Source organism: Artemia sp. Qi Xiang Cuo, chromosome 19 (genome assembly GCF_049724085.1).
Source record: "Artemia sp. Qi Xiang Cuo chromosome 19, ASM4972408v1, whole genome shotgun sequence".
NCBI lineage: Eukaryota > Metazoa > Arthropoda > Branchiopoda > Anostraca > Artemiidae > Artemia > Artemia sp. Qi Xiang Cuo.
In genome coordinates, this window is record NC_142812.1 from 34,172,886 (window position 1) to 34,193,389 (window position 20,504).

The window sequence follows — 20,504 nt, forward strand, 5'->3', positions numbered from 1 at the left end:
CATTACCAAACTGTGCATAGATCGTAAGTTCCACAGGAGCTTATAGTGCAAAATGTTTAGACGGATCAAAGACAACAAACTATTTCCCTCCCCTACCCTTAGCATATGGCTTAATGGAGCTCTTTACTTTCCTATGAAAATTCTATTTTGTGGAAAAAGTTTTTTAAATTTATAAGTAGGGAAAGATAAATATTACTATTTAAAATCATTGAAAACAAAGCTCATCGTAGCACTTACCGCCCCCCCCCCCCGGAATTTTATGGCAAGGCTCATGATGCCCTGCCTCGCCTTTTCCCCCTCTGTGCTGGCAGGTATGTGAATTTAATGTTTTATGCTACATAGAAAAAAAAATCGCAACGGGAGGGGTACTATTACCCCCCCCTAGCACCAATGATAAAGATGTAGACCAAAAGTATTCCTGGGAATCAAGAGGCACTAAATATTAACTTCTCCTTCCCAAAAACATTTTCTGTCTTTATGTGAAAGCTTAATGAAAATTGGGTTAACCGGGGCATTATAATGCACTCTTTGAAGCCTGTGCCCCCACCCCCACTAAAAAATGACCCAAAACCCTTCCTTCATAATAGCTGATGTGAACTTGAACATCCATGTATGTAGACCCCGGCGCCATGCCGGCGGATCGACCGAACGCCGCCGACGAGAGGCCCGGTCGAACGCCACCGACGGATTGTACCGCCACCGGCACACCAACGGTGCACCGCCCCCGGCAAAGGTTGTGGCGTTCGGTCGACTTTAAATTAATTTTGTGGCAATTCTTTATTGCGTCAACCACAAAGTCGGAGATTTCGATTTTCCTGATTAGAAATCAAGCAGGGCTTGCACTATCCCCGAATTTTCTGGTATTCCCCCGAAAATCTATGTGTCACCCCGAAAAAAAAAATTGGTTCCCCGAATCCCCGAAAATCACGCAATCACGGTGCCACTCCTAGCGATTTATCCCCAGTGACTTTCCCTGCCAAATATTACGTTGCATACCCTAATTCTTCACTACTCTCTTGTTCTTTAATTTTTATCTCTTTTGTTACTTTGCATAAAAACCAGACAGATGCAATATGCAATTGCAAATATTGCAATATATACAGTTCTTCATACGTTGACAAAAACAGTATCGTCTTTATGAAATGAGTTTAAATCATTTTGAATGTAGTTTCCCAATCGCTATTTCTAACATCGTTCGTAGTCAAGAATTTTATTTTCAAGTTGAACAGAATTATAGAACGAATTCACTACTATACAGCTTCAGCCTTCAGTTGGATTCTGAAATTGACAGCCGACAGATTGTTTCTACAGCTGAATTGTAAGTTTGCAGATTTTTTTTTTTTTTTATGTTTTTAAATAAGATTTTCTTAATGTTTAATACTCAATTGTTGAACGCCTGAATGTTTAATACTCGGAAGCTACCCCAAAAATATGACTCATAAATAAATTGTAAATTATTGCCTATAGGGGGGGATAAGGGGCTATCATGTTTAAGTGACAATACCTTATTTTTTTTTTTACTGAAAGCAGGGTTGCCAAAAGGATAATTTTTTTTTTCATTTAAAGTGGAGACAGAAGAAAATGATATCAAATTCCCTGGGAAACCATTGTAATATTTTGATAGAAACAGGGCCCCCCATTAAGACTTGTTCATTGTCTTGGATATTTTGCAATTTCTCATAGGCTACTGTCCTAATTTGGCTTTTGTGTGTGCTCCATTTTAAATACATTCTTCGGATCTTATTGAATGTCAAGGTGAATCTGTGACTCAGTTTTCCGATAATTTAAGGTATATCTGAATAATTTCGACATTTTTGTTGTTGTCTTTGTACCCATTTACTGATACCCTCATTTTTTTTCAAGGAACACTAAGCTGTTTAACGTTATTTTGCGTGTTTGTTTGAACCATATAGTGACCTAGTTAATTGTTAAGTAACTTATTTTTCTAATAAAAGCTGAGACGGTATCCTATCAAGGTGGTATCCAGAGGGGGGGGGGTAGGGGGGTATTACATTTAAATGATAATATCGCGAAATTTTTTATTGAAAGCAGGGATCCCAAAAAGTTATTTTTTTCAATTTAAAGCAGAGACGGCATTTTATCAAGGTGGTATCCAGAGGGGGGGGGAGCTATCATATTTAAATGATAATAACTCGATTTTTTTTTGGAAAGCAGGGGTGCCAATAAGTTAATTATTTTTTTTTATTTAAAGCAGAGACGGTGTCCTATCAAGATGGTATCCATAGGGGGGGGGGATAGGGATTTCTTATATTTAAGTGATAGTACCTTGATTTTTTTTTATTGAAAGCAGGGATCCCAAAAAGTTTAAAAGTTGACAAAAATTAAAAAGATTTTCGTGAGTTATACTTGATACAGCACTTGCATAGTTTTATCGTCCAAAGGGAAAGGGACATATCCGTCCCAACCGTTTTTTTTTCTTATTTAGGAAACGGGTTTAATTTGAAAACATTCATTCATAAGTACCAGGCAGATTCACACTAAAACGAATTGGTGTGACGAAAGTGATATCGACATCCCCACCTAACATTGCGCTCGAGCGACAATGGCGCCCTTGGTCCAGTGCCCGAGTTACATTTAAAGGCCAGGTCATAATAAAAGCTTTGAATTTGGGAGGTTCAAGGAGGAGTCTTTGACAGTCTTATGACCCCAGGGTACTAGATGTTGCAACGTTCTTACGTACCTACAGTGGTTTGAAAAATTAGATCCCCGCACAAATGATTACCAAAAATATACACAAATATAACATTTGGAATATTATAACACTTTTTTCAAAGCTTTGAAGAAAAGCAAAAAAGGCTAAATACCCGTAACTACGCTTGAAAGCTGATTTAAAAAGAAACTCTTTGGAGATTTCCATGGAAATGACCATAGCAGAAGCTTTGAGCCTGGGTGGGGATCAAAGAGGAGTCTTTGAGTATTTTGACCACAGGTGACTTATTGTTGCGACTTTCTTAAATTTGGTAATTTTTGTGAGCATTTGGAAATCAAAGCTTGCACTCAATAACTGATACTAAGTATCCTAACAATTTGCTTGGATTAAAGCGACGAACTAGGAGGAAAATCTCAACATCATTCTGGAGCTACTTCAGTATGCATGTTATTTCATTTAATTACATTTAAAACAGATGAGCTTTTCATTTTTTACAAGAAAATAGCTGATATTTCATTTTTCTTCATATCAAATAAACAATTAAGTGTTTTTGTTTCATTGTAATTGAAGTTTTCTCATGTGAAGTGTGCACCATGTATTTTTCAATTTGATAAATTTACTCCTTTTAGATGTAGTTTATAATTTGACTTCCATTAGGTATTTATTAATTTATAATTTGGAATGAATCTCCAAAGGGAAAAAAAACGAATGATATCCAAAAGAGCAGCCAAAAGCAATAAAAAAGCAGCAGTTCAGCCTTAGCCTACATGACATATATTCTATAAAGAAGCCAAAAAGCTTTGAAATGCATTTTTTTAAATTATAATTAAAAACCAGTTTTTGATACAAAAAGTCTTTTTAAGAATCCAAAAGAGCAAAAAAAACAATCAATATCAAAGTCATCCATTTCAACTGTATCAAAGGTGACAAAACAGATATAGTCTAAGAGTATTATGAAAAAACTAAGCTTCTATGTTCAAAGTTTCACTCAAAGTTTTTACCCAGATAACTGACAAATTTTGTAATACAGTATTTGATGTTGTATATGCAGTAATGCTCGATGAAAAAAACTACGAATTTTGATGATTATTTATGTTAAGAGTACATAACTAGTAGCTAACTCAACTACTCATATTATGCAACGGTTCTGAAACGCCACAGTCATTTTGTTTCTACCACATTTCTACTTCTCTTGATGAATAACGAAGAAGACCAGTTTCCTGCCAGCGACTTGTGAATTTTTGAACTCATGAATAGGCTCGAATACTGTTGTAAATTTAAGCTGTGATTTGAGAAAGACTGATGAAAACATTAATGTTTGCGGTCAACATTGATCACGCCGGTGGCGCGCCGCCGACATCTTACCGGCGGCGCGGCGTGGCGTTCTGTTTTTGGCCCCGCCGCAACCGGTCTTCCCTCATCGGCGCGGCGCCGGGGTCTACATGTATGTAATTTTATGAAATATGAAACAAATCACTTTAATTAAAAGAAGCTTTAAAATAAATGCCAGAAACAATTTTCTGCAATAAGAAGGGAAATGTCACACCTCGCAGCACTATTATTCAGGCTTGTTCTAAATGAAGGGGGGTAAGAGGCTGATTCCTACTCCCTCCTTTCTACCCCTTTCTATGTTTATGTGAAGCCTTATGGAGAGTTATACAATTTGGGTATTGAAATAGGCTCTCTTAGACGTCTCCCGCCCCTCACCTGCACAATGAACCAGCGCTCCTCCTTCATAAAAGTTGACGCTCAATTATACATCGTTAAAACCAACCTCGCGAAAAATAAAGTGAGTCAACATAATTAGTTCAATGATTAAGAAATATCCATATTGATCATTTATTTTGTGTGGATTACGCGACTTTTCAGGAACTAGTGTGCCACCATGCGAAATTACTTCCTCTGAAACTGGGAAGCTCAATATGTAGTGTTTGATACTTTTAGATTGATTGACTATATCAGAATTTTCAGGTGATAGCAACTTCGGTCTTCTTTGGGGCAAAATCGTAGTTTGGTGCCACAAAATGGTAGAAAACGCCACTTTCCCATTTAACTATCCTTTTGGTTACTTAAAAAAGGGCACTAGAACTTTTAATGTTCGAATGAGCCCTCTCCCGATCTTCTAGAACCGCCATTTTGATACAATTACCCCAGAGAAAAAAAACTAATAAACACGCATCATGGAGCCTTATGGGGGAGAATGTGTTGAAGTAGTTTCAACAGTTTATTGATTTTTATTGTTAAATAAAGAATTCAGAACTAAAAAAACTCAGAACTCAGCATCAGTGGTCATCCTCTGGAAAAAAAACTGCAAAATTCCGCATTTTCATAAATAGGAGCTTGCAACCATTACAGTTAGGTTCTCTGATATGCTGAAGTGAATTATGTGATTTTCAATGAGATTGCTTGCCTTTTTGGTGGTCCTTCCCCACTCTTTGAAAATCAGGCAAATATCCTCTGGCTCGTAGCTCATGATGAGTAACAGTAAACGTAACGAATCGTATATATTTGGAACCAGCATACAAAATCAAATCTTTTCGATGCATTAGTTGTTATCGAAATTCCGTTTTTTAGCCTGTTGGTCACTATGGGCCCGAGTCACTCCTTACTTACAATTCGTTACCACGAACTGTTTGATCCTGACATCTTATAGGAAGGTACAATATTCCTAAAGTCAATTGTACCTACAGGCCTAAACCGTTGTTAATTGAAAGAAAGTGAGTGAAGAAAAAATTGTTCTTTGTATTTTTTAAAATACTTGCTGTTGTGTTTTATATTTCTATATCTTCTATCGGTGATTGAATCTTTGTTCTAGGGCACATGTGAAGCGCATTGCACGACAGGATTTTATCCTTTGAATGGTCTATGTATCCCATGTGAAGCTGGCTGCCCGGCGTGCAGCACAGGCGGTATATGTGACGCGGAATATCAAAGTGACCAATCTAGATTTGGAGAGTCATCAAGAGATATCACAATAACGGTTGTTTTATTTTATATTTCGCTATTTTATGCGAACAGAATTTTCAAAAGGTCAAAAACAAGTGAACACTCGAATAGATTTTCCATAAAGTCGGAAACATAAGAATGAAATTTTCAAGTCAGAAACACATGAGCACATACGAATAGATTGTTTTTAAAGTCAGAAACATGAGAACATTGTTTAAAAAAAAAACAGAAACACACAAACATAAGCTTGAAAACAAACAAAAAATTTTTTTAGAAGTAATAAACATACAACCAGAGTTTTGAAAAATATAAAAACACATGAACATGACCAAACGGTTGATTTTAAATTTCATTAGCCTAGGTTAGTTTAGCCTAAGTTAGCTGTTAACCACTTTAACCTTGGATATATATTCACAAGTTAGCCTTTGAAACATACGAACAAAGTTTTCATAATGTATGAAAAACACGTGAACATAATCAAATTTGATTTTATGCTTCACTAGCCTAGATTTGATTAGCCTAGGTTAGCGATTCACTATTTCTGCCTATGCTACATTTCCCCAAGATAGCTTATTTACTTTTTTTAAGCTAGGTTAATTCAAGCTAAGTTGAAGTGCCAACGCCAGCTAAATTGTATCTAACAATAGAAGTAAAATCAGATATATTTTAAGCGTATGCGTCTGAAATGCCCATGGTTCAAAAGTTACACGAGATGTATTTTTTTTAGGTATAAGATACCAGTTGAGGTACGAAGGAACTTTATTTCTCAAGGCTGAGACCTAAGTTTCTTAAAATGACCTAACAATAGCATAAAATCAGATATATTTAAACGTATGCATCTGAAGTGCTTATGGTCCACAATTTACTCAAGATGTACTTTTTAGGTATTGGATGTCAGTTGAGGCATTAAGTTACCTTAAATCTTAAGACTGAAACCTAAGTTTCTTAAAACGATCTAAAAAAAGTAATAAAATTAGATATTGTTTAATCATATGTATCTGAAATGCCCATTGGTCCACAAGCCACTTGAGATGTACATTTAGATGACTTACAAAGCTGCTGTGTTTTCCACGGCAGTAAAACCCAGAGATATGAGCGACACAGGTCCTGACAGTTATTGCGTGCCCTGGCCATCAAGGTATCCTTTCTTTTCGTGTTTCAAGATATCAAAACTCATACTATCCAATAATGATTAATATTATGTTTAAATTAGCAGCTATGTGATAAGGGCATAAACCCATTGGTCTACTGGGAAGGACACAGACAAATATCCAACTTTGACATCATTAGAAAGAAAATTCTTGAGTATCCTGGTGTTGTAATGGATACTAATTATATTAATGTAAACAGAAGACTGGCAGGATCCTAGCAGGATACTAGGGTATATAGGGGTTCTGTTATTGATGTTAAATTTAAAGATCACCATCTAGTAGCGTCTAGGGTTAAAATTAAAGCTGAAATTTTGCAAGGGTAACTAACTTCCGGGAAGTTGGGACGTTGCTGGACTCCAGGATTAATATTTGAGAAAAAAATTCCAGGAACAGTTGAATACTAAATTAGATGGTTTAAAATTTGACAATGTTGAAAATGAATTAAATAACTTTAGGAAAATAATTTTTCCTAAGTTTCTTCGGGAAGAAACTTAGGAACATCAGTGAAAAACTAGGAAAGCTATAAATATTAGTGAAAAGGTTTTATGTTTAATAGACAGGAGAAGGGGCTTGTACAAGAGTTATCTGAAAGATAGATCACAGGAAAATAAGAGTAATGTAAAATAAAGTGGAGAAACTATTGAAATATTAACTAATGAGGTGTGAAGTGAAGGCCATGGATAGAATTGCCGAGGATCTGGAAGATGCAGGTAGACGGCATAATAGTAAAATATTGTACTAGCATGTTAATAAATTGAGAGGGAATAGTCAATATGGACTTTTCCCCGTTAAAGATAGGAATAAGGCCACGATTAGTGTCAAGCAAAGAGTTAAAGTGAAATGGGCAGAACATTTTGAGAATGTGCTAAACCGGGATAGAGTTACAGGGAAAGATATTTTGTGACACCTTTGATGTGAAAGAAGATTTACTTTGTGAGTAAGAATTAGCGACAGTACGAAAAGGATTAAAAATAGTAAGGTCCCAGGTGCTGAGAGTGTGGTAAATGAGTTTCTAAGTTACTGAAGATTATGAATATGATTTCTGCATTTTTAAAGGTTTTGTTAGTTCAGGGTGCTAGAATAGGTTTGAAAACTAATGTGAAGAAGAATAAGTCGGTAAGGCTAGAAATAAGTGAAGATGAATAGGTGACGTTGGGCAACGAAAATATCGATCAAGCAGACAGCTTCACTTACCTTGGTAGTATTATTAGTAAAGACGGTGGGAGCAGTGAAGATGTTGAAAGTGGAATAGCCAAGGCACAGAGTGTTTATTCATAGTTTAAAAAAAAGTTTGGAAGAATACGAAGATAAGTCAGCGAACCAAGATTAAGATATTGGACGCTACAATAATGACAGTAGTCAAATATGACTCTGAACTATGGGTGCTCCGAAAAACAGAGGAAGATTTGCTAGATCTTTTCCAGATAAATTACCTACGGATTATTATGGATACTCCGCTGACTGACCCTATTTCAAACAGTAGGCTGTACAAAAAGTGTGGTTTAATCCCACTTTCTAGGGCTATAATCAGGGAAAGGTTGATGTGGCTAGGGCACGTTCTGCGTATGAAGGATGACAGATTGCCAAAAATTGTCCTTTTCGGCCGACCGTCTAGGGCTTAACGCAAAGCAGATCTTCCACGGTTGGGATGGAAGTATGAACTAAAGAAAGATTTAGGGTAAATGGGGACTTGGCTACAGGTGGGTTGGTGCTGTGATGAATAGTTAGTATTAGTAGTAGTAGTATCCTGGCGTTGAGAAGAGGTGCAGTGTTGCAGAAAGACTTTGGTTCTTCAGAGGACTCGATTAACATTAAAAGAAATTTTTTTTATTTTGTTTTGAAGTGCAATTTTTGACGTGTTTGCTTTATTTTTACCACTTGAGTTGAAATAACTTTTTAATTGAATTGTAAATTACAGTAGTCGAATTGAAACTGCACGAAAAAAAATGTGGCAGCCAACAATCTAATTGTATTTGCTTAAAAATGACAAGATTTATTGCTGAATTGATTAATTCAAGTAACCTGTCAATTGCGCATCCCTGATTAATACTGTAAGGCCATTCGTCGTTTTTCATAAGCATACTCTTATATAGGCCTATAGACACTACAAAAATAAAAGAAGGATACTCCAGTCAAGCAGAAGTACATAACCCCTAGTTCCTGTGATAATTTTGACGCAACAATCTATTCTTAATTAAATATCAATAGAGTTGTATTGATATTTTATCAATAGAGTTGTCTTTAAGATTGTCTCTAATATGTACCACGACCCAGAACATTTTTAAAATGTCAGCTCCTCGAAATTTTTGAACGGTTATCATGTGAACGTTTTTTTTTTTTGCACACAAAAAAGTGATATACTTCGATTAGTTCACCAAGACAAATTGATCAGCGTCAAAAATAGATATATCTTGCTTGGTTGAGCATCCCAACATCACCTCTTCATCTTCACGTTCTTAGTCTTCGTCTTCTTAACATTAATTTCCAAATCTATTCTTAGCCCCTAAACTCACAAAACGTCTAAATATTCATTCATTTTGCTAACGTTTTCGTCTAGGATGCTCAAATCATCAGCATAATATAAGTCTTGGAGAGTTCTACTTCCCCATTTGATTCCGTGTTCTCCCATTGCCTTTGCTGTAATCCTTAGGACAAACTCGAACAAAATAATTCATATAAATGGGATAGAAAGCAACCCTGCTTAATTCCTGATTTGATGAGATATCAGGTACTGACCTTATTGTCTGCCTTAACCGCAGCAATGTTATTCTCGTACATAGCACTAATCACTTTAATGTATTCATCTGGTATACCATACAAGAATAAGACCTTCGCTAAGCTTTTCAATCAGCTGAATCAAACGCTTTCTCATAATCTATAAGACTGAGGACTAGAGGGATTTGATGAATCAAGCACTTATATATATATATATATATATATATATATATATATATATATATATATATATATATATATATATATATATATATATATATATATATATATATATATATATATATATATATATATATATATGTATACATATATAGTACCGGGCCCCGGCACTCAGCAGGCTTCTATATATAGATTCTTACTGTCGCTTGCCTTCTAAATGCAGACAATTTGAGCCTTTTCTTTGTTGTCATGACGTCAAAATGGATCTTAAATTAGAAGTGGTGCCTTTGTATAATTACACTTTTTTATTGGACCTTTAATTTCTGCCTCGGCTTGTCTTTTGTCATTATGAAACACATATCGCCGAACCTTTGTTTCTTTCAATTGTTCAGGTGGTGGGGCAAAACTTCTTTTTCTTCCAACGGTTTATCTAGTCCAGGTTTTTGATTTTACAAGCTGTGGAAGGCATTGACGACTAACTTTATTTCTTTTAATTGTTCAGGGGGTGGAGCAAAATCTTCTTCTTGTGCCTTGGTCTGTCTTTTGTCATTATGAAAGACACATCACCAAAGCTTTGTTTCTTTTAATTGTTCAAGTGGTGGGACAAATAATTCTTTTTTTCCAATGATTTATGCAGTCCATATTTTTTATTTTCAAAGGTATGGTAGATATTGATGACACTGTAAACCTCTGCTGTCACCACTCTCTAAACCTCTATTTAGTTCTTTATTTATGCCCTTTTTGTATTGGCAGATGTAATGGTTTACGTAAATTCCAAAGATAGACGATAAACGTTGGTACATGGTCTTTATTGAATAACGTGAGAATACACATAGAGAAAATAAGGTAGCACAAGAACAACTAGCTACGACGAAGGCGAAAGATGGACTGCCCTTAGAAATGAACCAAGAATATAACTTTCCTGGAAAGGAAGTTCCAGTTATTGGTTGTTCCACCATGCCTGGGTACGGGCCCTTTCCCACGACTAGCTTTAGTCCCAAGAGCCCCCCTAGAATCCTCTCGTTGACACATAAATGCCCAAATAACTAAGAAATGAGATACCCGGACAAGCTTCTCGAATTGTTGTTAAATACTTTACAGATTCTCCCCCCTGTTTTAAGTTAAATTTCCCAAATTTGGCTTATCCCCTTCTCATTAAACCCCCAAACTTTAATTGGATTCAAAACATTCCCTTCCCAAATCATTCACTTCTCGCCTACTAACATTCTACAGCATGAACTAGTAAACAATTACATAATACAAACACTACACAATACTTGCATAAGTAAAACTTACATAGTATAAACGAACCACATTAACAACAGTAGTCGGAAACTGGATATTTTAACACTTCATTTTTCTTTGTATACTTTAAAATAGACTTGTTCTCCATACCCCTGAATTTGATGAGGACAAGGAAAGTTGGGATTATGTATAAACTTCGGATTAGGGCAAAAGCAATGACCGAGAAAGGCTAATTAATCCTGAAAATATTGGCGACAAATAAATGAAATTGCATAAACTTATAAATAATGGAATAGATATGTCAACCATTGCAGTTCGATTGGCCTACCATGCAGCAATAACGTCAAGATATTATTACCAATAAAATCCTCGGGGTTTTATTGCTATGGAACGCCTCGGTTTTGACCTATTTGGTTTTGCTCTACTAACTTGTGGTTCGACAAATGGCAATACTACTCTTTATATCTTTACATAACTATATGCACTAATCATTACAGCCATCCCGTCAGGAATTAACCTTATACTCTTGTACAAAGCAACTAGCCCCCTGCCCACCTTTTTTTTCTCATCCCACGGACGGCAAGATCAGTTACAAATTGATTGCTCTCCACCCTACTCATTGAACACTTAGTCCCCACTCAATGTGCAACAAAAAAAACAAACCCTTTGGGATCAGTACCATCCCACGGGACCTCAAAACTAGCTCCCTTTTCCTGGGTAGCCAAACCGCCCTGCGAGGAATCAGTACGATCTCGCAGTGTAACAAAAAAACAATCCCGTGAGGCATCAGTACCATCCCACGAGTCCTCAAAACCAGCTCCCTTTTCCGGGGTAGCCAAACCGCCCTGCTAGGCATCAGTACCATCTCGCAGTGCAACCAAAAAAATCATCCCGTGAGGCATGAGTACCATCCCACGGGACCTCAAAACCAGCTCCCTTTTCCTGGGTAGCCAAACCGCCCTGCGAGGAATCAGTACCATCTCGCAGTGCAACAAAAAAAAACATCCCGTGAGGCATCAGTACCATCCCACGGGACCTCAAAACCAGCTCCCTTTTCCTGGGTAGCCAAACCGCCCTGCGAGGAATCAGTGCCATCTCGCAGTGCCTTCTCATTATCATTGAGTCCAAATTTCACCCTCGTCAGCGCAGAAAAAAATTCATCGGAAAAAGAAGACGTGTCTCCTTTCCCCACTATCTGTTCTGTCTGTTCATATTGCTTTGCAACCTTGTACGCATCACCTAAACAAAAAAAAAAATTCTGCACTATTCTATAACAAATACCGTTTGTAGGACGGTCTGATCCCCTTCTTGAATAAATTAAGAGCAAATCTTCCAAGGACTACACCATCATCCCTGGCTTCTAAGGACACCCTACATGACCTTCCTAATTTTTGCATCCTTCTATAGAATAGATATGCCCTTTCATCCTTAAATTGAGCCGCGCCTACAAACTCTGCGACCATTTTGCCTACTATTTTGCCTGGGGCATATGCTACAAGTAATCCACGTTTTAAACTTGACAAATTTATAATTGAGGGGAGTCAAATAAAAGAAATGGAAATATGCCATTTCCCCTCCACTGTTTTACAAAATCAAAAGCAACCTTTTTGTTATATCCAGATTCCGCTGGATCAAATATAGAAATAAAAACTGACATATTGATATCAAAATCTGAAAAGCAATTACTCTAAAAATTTAAATATTTGTTTTAAACACCATTTTTTTTTTTTAATTACGGACGCCAGATTTTGGGCCATAAACTTCACTACTAACAACAAGGGTCTAATAAAATTTACTAGGTTGTTTAACCGTGGTAAATCACTTACGAAAGATAGTCTGTTCCAAATCCAATTGCAGTTGGTCTCAATTAAATCACTAGCGTCAAATGTAGTCACAATTGAGAATTAATTTTCGATTATCGAATTCAAAATGTTAAATTGTTGTTGGAAACTGTCAAATGTAGATCACACGTCGACTGTATAAAATCAGGTAAAAAAAAAACCACCAAACGTAGAATGGCTAAGTGAAGGTAGAAATCAACCGGAGACTCTCAGTTGTAGAAATTTGAATTAGTAGGTAGAAGCTATCGCGAGGAAATTTATGCTAGGCATTGTATAACAGCCTATTTCAAAATGTTCATTTAAAAGAAAGTGTTTTTCAAGAAGGCACTTTGAATAGAAGAAAGTTCAATAGCTCGTAACGTTTCGATGTCTTATTTATCAGTTTTTGCAGTATTTACGGCTCAATACCACAAGCAATTTTGGTAGCGGGCGAAATAGCTCTTCAATATGTTGCCAGTATTTAGCGTAAGATGTCGTAAGTACTTATAACGGTCACTCAAATGTCACTTGGAAGCTGTCCACTAGTGATATATGCTCCACTAGTTTTAACCGCTTGCCACCACTCTGTAAACCTCTGCTGTCACCACTCTGTAAACCTCTATTTAGTTCTGGATTTATGCCCTTTTTGTATTGGCAGATGTAATGGTTTACGTAAATTCCAAAGATAGACGATAAACGTTGGTACATGGTCTTTATTAAATAACGTGAGAATACAAATAGAGGAAATAAGGTAGCACAAGAACAACTAGCTACGACGAAGGTGAAAGATGGACTGCCTTTAGAAATGAACCAAGAATATAACTTTCCTGGAACGGAAGTTCCAGCTATTGGTTGTTCAACCATGCCTGGGAACGGACCCTTTCCCACGACTAGCTTTAGTCCCAAGAGCCCCCCTGGAATCCTCTCGTTGACACATAAATGCCCAAATAACTAAGAAATGAGATACCCGGAAAAGATTCTCGAATTGATGTTAAATACTTTACAACACTTATAAAGTGGTTTGAAAGTTATCTCACGGGCAGATCCCTCAAAGTAGTGTTGAATGATGTGGGCTCAGCAGCATTTCCAGCGACGTGTGGATTACCACAAGGATCTGTGTTAGGTCCGCTGCTTTACCTCATCTGTGTCGATCTCATGCGTCTTTATTTGAAAGATGTGTGTCTTATCTCGTTTGCTGATGATACCGCTTTAACTGTGTTTGCCTCATCTGCGAAGGACCTAGTGAGAAAAGCGAATCTCGCATTGGAAAGGCTGGACATTTTCACTTCATTAAGTCTATTGTGTGTAAATGTTCGCAAGACATTTTTAACGACGTTTTTTAGAGTTGGTACACCAATGGATGTATCTGGCCAGGTAACTTTATGTGGTAATCTAGTCCAGCAAGTTGATCATCTACGCTACCTTGGTTTTTATCTTATTGCCATCTATCATGGAAGTATCACAGTGACGCAATTTCATCAAAAACTGTCCGTGGGGTAGGAATACTTCAACGTCTGCAGCACTTTCTCCCTCAAAGAATACTTTTAACTATATATTATTCGTTGGTTTATCCATATATCTCTTACGGTTGCCTCCTTTGGAGCAGTAACTTCTTATGCAACTATAGAAGAGTGCGAGTTCTACAAAATAAAGCTGTTAAAAAAATCGGTAGATATGTCCAGGATGTACATGACACATGTGCTTATTTAGGTCCCTGAAGCTCCTTAATGTAAGTCAGATAAGAGATTACAAAGTTGCAGTATTTGTGTTTCAGTGTAAGAATTGTTTAACCCTTGATGTTTTTAAGATTTTTTACCAAATTGATAGTGACCTGCATAATTATGGAACTAGGCAAAGTGATAATATAGTTGTTAATTTGCGTCGTTGTGCCAAGTCTTCATTTTCAATGAAACACCTGGGTCCATCAGTATGGAATGAGCTTTTGATCATTGATCATTAGAGCGGCGGAACATCCACCTCAATTTAAAAAGAATTTAAAAGATTATTTTTTGGGGGAATTTGTTAAATTTTATTATGGCTGGTAGGTTGGGTAGGGGATGAAGAGGAGCTGGAGAGGTAAGGGCGGACTGGGAAGGTAAGGGTTGGGTAGGGGATGAAGAGGAGCTGGAGAGGTAAGGGCGGACTGGGAAGGTAAGGGTGGGTAGGGGCTAAGGTAAGGTTGGAAGGGCAGGGTTGGGGCGGGGAAAGGGAGTTGAGTATTATGAGTGATAGTGAATGGATTTGTTATTATTATTTTTCTTTTATATTTTATTTATCTATTAAGATTTTTGATTCAGTTATTTAGTTATTTATTTATTATGTTTTTTTCTTCATATATATAGGTTATAGTTTATCTATTTTTTATTTATTTATAATATTTTTAATTAAATAGTTGTAGTTTATGTAAATAGTTGAGTTAATAGGTAAGTAGTTACGTGGACTTTCAAGCGATCGCAAACCTTTATAGGTTTTCTCCAGTGCGAAAGTGTTGTTTAATTTATTTATTTGTTTTTGAATGTGTGTTAATAAACTTATGAACTTAACTTGTGAACTTAATAACTTATAATTAATAAACTTATGAACTTATCCATATCAAAATCCAAAATCAATCCCCATTGCTATCATTATCAATTTGTTTGCTTCGTTACACCTCGGCTTATCTTTCATCATTATGAAATACATATCGCCGAACTTTTGTTTTTATTTAACAAAGGTATGGTAGGCATTGATGACTTTATCCATGGCAAAATCCTAAACCCAATCATCATTTCTATCATTTTCAATTTTGACATTTTTTTATTCTCGCTGTCCAGGTTGATTTTCATTGACTCGCTGCTCTTCAGTTTCATTTTTGACTCGCTTACTTGTTCGTTGTCGTAAGTTTTCTAACTACGCGTTTCTTTGCTCTTCATTTTCAGCTTTAACACGTTCTAATTATCGTTTTCGCATGTATTCCAATTACCAGTGTCTTTGATCTTCATTTTCATTTTTGACCCATTATTGCAGGTGTTGGTTCCAAAGAATCATCATTTATAGTAACTGCAACTGCAAATTATCGTTTTTTTTTCCTTCCAACAGACATTATATTATATAAATAACTGTTGCGTTGGAAACTCAACAATCTTATTTATGCTATGCATGACATCATATAAGAAATTACTTATATGATGACATATATGATGTCATAAGAAGTGCTTATATGATGTACTAACATGGTACATGACGGCATTTGCAAAACCAAAATTCAGGCTCTTAGCGATTTTTTTCAGACTTTTGACCTATCTAGATCGTTTTTTTTATGCGAAAATATCCCGAGATACCAATTTGCCCGAAAAAAGATGGAGCCATTTTCCAGAAATAGAATAAATATATACATACACACAATTATTACTCACATATAAAGATAGTATATATTATGTATACATATATAAGAGTGAAAAATTTGGTCGACGTATTCTCTACCCATCCTAAAACCATACTGTTCTTCTCTTAGAACTTTATACAGCATCTCTAAGTCTACAAAGTATCATCATGCTAAGTAGTTTGCTTCCTATAGAAACAGGGCTAATGCCTCGACAATAACCACACTCGCTCTTATCGCCCTTTTTTTATATACATGGGTTTAATTAGATTTTTTTTTCCTGAGATCGCTAGGTATTTCCTTTTTCAAAAATCCTGTTCTTAATCTTCAGTAGCTAATTTCTAACCTCACAACCAACATACTTAAAAACATCATTAGCCAAACTATCAGCAAATGGGGTCTTATTTTTTTTTTTTTATCCTTTTAGTACTGTAACTGATTCTTCCTCAAAAAGCAAATCTTCCTTCACATCCTAAGTGCCATAAAGCTTTTTCATTGTTTTCTATATCCTTTTCTGTAACTCTATCACGGTTTAGCACATTCTCGAAACGATCTGCCCATTTCTTTTTAACTCTTTGCTTCTCAATAATTGTGGCCCCGTTCCTATCTTTAACTGGGATAAGTCCAGATTGGCTATTCTTTCTTAATTTATTAACATGCCGGCACAATATTTTATTATTATGCCTTCTGGCTGCATCTTCCAGATCTTTCTAATTTTATCCATGGTCTCCACGCCCTCTTAGTTCATATTTTAATGCTTTCTCTACTTTCTTTTCATTCCTCTTATTTTCATATGATATAAACTATCTCCTAGAATTATTCCTTCCATCTTCTACATCGTCAAAAAAAACTCTCTAGTTTAGTATTCAATTATTCCTGGAATGTTTCTCTCAAATTCTCATCCGGGAGTTTACCAACGTCATAGCTACCTTAGACAAGAATTAGACGCAACTTTTCCAAATGTAATGTCATATTCATCCATCTGGCCTGAGGTTAATAATTTTGTAAAAACCACGGAAGCTAGACCCAGTGCTTCCTCTTTTCGATTTTAATTTTCTCTATTTTCATACTAATTTTTTCCTAAAAATTCTTGTGCTTAAGTCTAATTTCTCCCTAGGAAAAAAGGAACATTTTGCCCTAGGTTTCCACAGAATTTACATGAAAAGCAGGGCACAGCATCTTTGTTTTTTTCTACTTCAGATAGTGATAACAGATAGCATCTTTTACGCTGACGAGAATACATAAAAAACTTCACATAAGCGTCATCTCCTGCACTTCATTGCACATGACGCTTGCCCTCGTCTAGAAACCAGCGAGAGCTTTGGGTATCCTGGCAGTTGATGAAATTTTATTAATTGCTCAAACAAGTGAGACTATGGTGACAATCTCGACACTATATTGGATGTCTGCGTTGACCAATTTCAGGAGCCTGAACAATTATCCAAATATTGCTGAGGTAACAAGAAGATTAGCAATATGCATTTCTGCTGTTCCGAGTACTTGATTTTTCCATTGCAAGTCTTCAGGCGAAGTGTCTTCTTCCAGTACTGCTTAACTGACACGTCTTCATTTTGAGAATCACCCAATGAAGCTTAGTGACATCTCACTCGTTTCTTGTGACCTCCATTCTGCATCCGTTTTTTGGAGGGAACCTTTTTTCTGGTAGAACGGGAAATCTTACCAATAGTGGCCTTAGAGATTTTGGTTTCAAATTTCTTGCATTCCTTGATTCAGCTAAAGCCAAAATGTCACAAATTTCGCCTTTAAGCTTGAATCAGTCTTTTCAACAAGACTGGTAATAGAGACCATTGTCATCACTTGTCTCTGGGGCATCTTCGAGTTTTTGCCTAGAAGTGGGTTCAGCTAATCCCACTTATCTGGTTTAAAGGCAGGTACTCACTGGAAACTTAAGAGGTCCAGTTCTAAGAATGAACCAATACTAACAAATATACACCATTTCTACGTTAGACACAACATCACAGAAAATTCCAGTCCCGGCAATATTAAATCATCGTTGATCAAAATTATACATTTCATCCAAATGTCCATTTTAAATAAATTTTTGACGTCGACATTTTAATTATGTCATACTTATTTATGAGCCAATATTTAAAGTAATACCAAAATTTGTATTTAAGAATTTTTAAATTACCCTTTTTTTCTATAGTTTAAAATTTTACCCTATGGTTTATGAGTAGTTTAATGCCATGGCAGGTTTGCAATTAAATTTTCTTTCTTTTTTTTCATTCTCTGACTTAGCTCTACACAGCGTTGACACAGGGTCACAGCGTTGTCCACTGGAAAAATATGGGCCTGAAGATTTTTTTTTATTCTCAACACTTCATGAGGAATTCGTTCGATACGTCCCCTCTTCTAAAGCGTTTTCCATTAGCAGAGGGTAGCATCATCTAAATGGTTTATTTGTCAGCTTTTTTGTAGCTGATGGCTCATATTAAGTGCATTTTTAACGATCGTTTCTTTTTTTAGGTAATTGAAAATCAGAACTCAGTATTGCTATCTGATCATTTTGACTTTGCACCTCCAAATATTGATCCCAAAAAAATTGTATATCATATCGTTCAGCCATTTAATCCTGAAGACGGTATATTAATGAACACAGATAAGCCAACCCATAATCTACAGAAGTTCACCCAGAATGACTTGTTAAAAGCTCGAATCGTGTTCACTCCAGCCCGATCAGCAAATGGACAAACATCACTTTTAACATCAGTTTTCACCGTTAGTCATCCCGAGAAGAAAAAGAATAAGAGAAAAGGCGTGGAACATAAGCTTACTGTTCGACTTGTGCCAGGATCACACTCAGACTCAAAGTTCGTAGAGCCATTCCCTCGCGTCTATGTTGAGCAGGTAATTGTGTTTTGTATACTTAATTTAAGTTAGAAACTTATTAGATCTTCTTTATTTCTCATTAGGACCTATGAATACATTGTGTTTACTTTCGTATTTTGAATGCGTGGTGCGACCTGACGCGTGAAAGAAGAATGAAATAGTCCGACACATCATCGTTCTCCTTAGCTGAAGGTTTAAGAACACTTGCCAAAATATTTCAGCTTTAATTGAGACTAAGAAGTCTGATGCCAAAACGATTTGCCAATTTTGCTTTGTGCTACCTTTGTGACAAATGACATTTTTTTTTGCAACATTTCCAGAAGGCAATGTATTTATTAATAATTAAATAAAATACAAGTTTTTTAAAGAGAAATAGAGGCATTATCGGTACAAAAGCAGAAGTTCTATATGGTGTATTCAATTCAGATCTGTAAAAAAGATCGTTAGTTTGGTTCATTTTGGACAGTCATATTTCTCATACCCTTCTTGCAGTCTAAACATCCTTGAAGTCAAAAGCTGACATAAAAGGGGTTCGATATCCAGGCAGGTGCACAAGGAATATGGCGATTCAGAAGCTCTCCCAAGCTCACGATCTTTACAATCTCATCCATAATTTTCTAGATGTTTCATGCAAGTTGACTGTAATTTCATTTTCTCGTAATCCTCTTTCCTACGTACGTGTTGTCTGTATTTCATCAAACAGCTCTTGCGTATGCATTCAATTGTGACTCGATAGAAGCATAAATTTTTCGTTCAATGCAAATCATGTGCAACTTTGACGTTCACCAAACGGTTCGGGGTAACGAGGTGTAAGTAAAGAGTGAAACAGGCTAATAACAACCAACAATTCAAAAAAGGAGTATGTGGGTGTAAATTCTTCAGGCTTAAAATTATCAACCGAAAGCTACGAACCTATGACAATGTACCTGATTTTTGACAAATTGGAAAAACATCATTAAAAGGGCAAATGATCTTGATGAAAACTACACCCATCAAATTCAGCGTATAAAAGAGTCCTATCTTAGATGCTCAAGTTCTTATAAAAAAAAATTGGAATTTCACTTTTTTCGAGAGATGGAAAATCACGGATACGTGTAGGCCTATATTTGTATGTTTGTTGTTTTTTTCGTTGTTGTTGTGTTTTCTCCCCAGGGATTATTGTGTCGAACCATTAGTCCTAGAAAATTGGGAGAAGGCTCACTTTAACGAAAATTAGAAGTTTTAGTGCCCTTTTTTAGCAGGAAAAAGATTACGCCACAGGGAAGCGGCGTTTTCTGCCTTTCTGTGGCAAAAAAAAACGTAGTTTTGCCCTAAAGACAACTACAAAATATGAGATTTCTAATCGACATTAAAACTATCCAAATAATTAACGGTTAATTGGGGCATTTACTTTGAAGCTTCACTTAACTAAATTGATTTAATTGATGTATGATAAAATTATGTATTGCCATGTATATTTTAACATCAGCTTTTAATGCGTGGTGCAATCAAAGTATTCTATCTCCCCGTGACCCTTAAGATAAACGCAGAAGAGGGTGTGGGGAGGCTTAGGTAGAAATTTATAT

The 20,504-nt window shown here is 36.2% G+C and overlaps 1 protein-coding gene across 1 annotated transcript in view; it reads left to right on the plus strand.

Moving 5' to 3' along the window:
• LOC148940766 (uncharacterized) overlaps positions 1-20,504 on the plus strand; it is an 86,732-nt gene that overhangs the window by 46,026 nt on the left and 20,202 nt on the right. The window contains exons 5-6 of the mRNA XM_089105069.1: positions 5,487-5,651; positions 18,577-18,957. Of these exons, the coding sequence (XP_088961195.1) occupies positions 5,487-5,651; positions 18,577-18,957 (546 nt within the window). The remainder of the gene's footprint in view (positions 1-5,486; positions 5,652-18,576; positions 18,958-20,504) is intronic.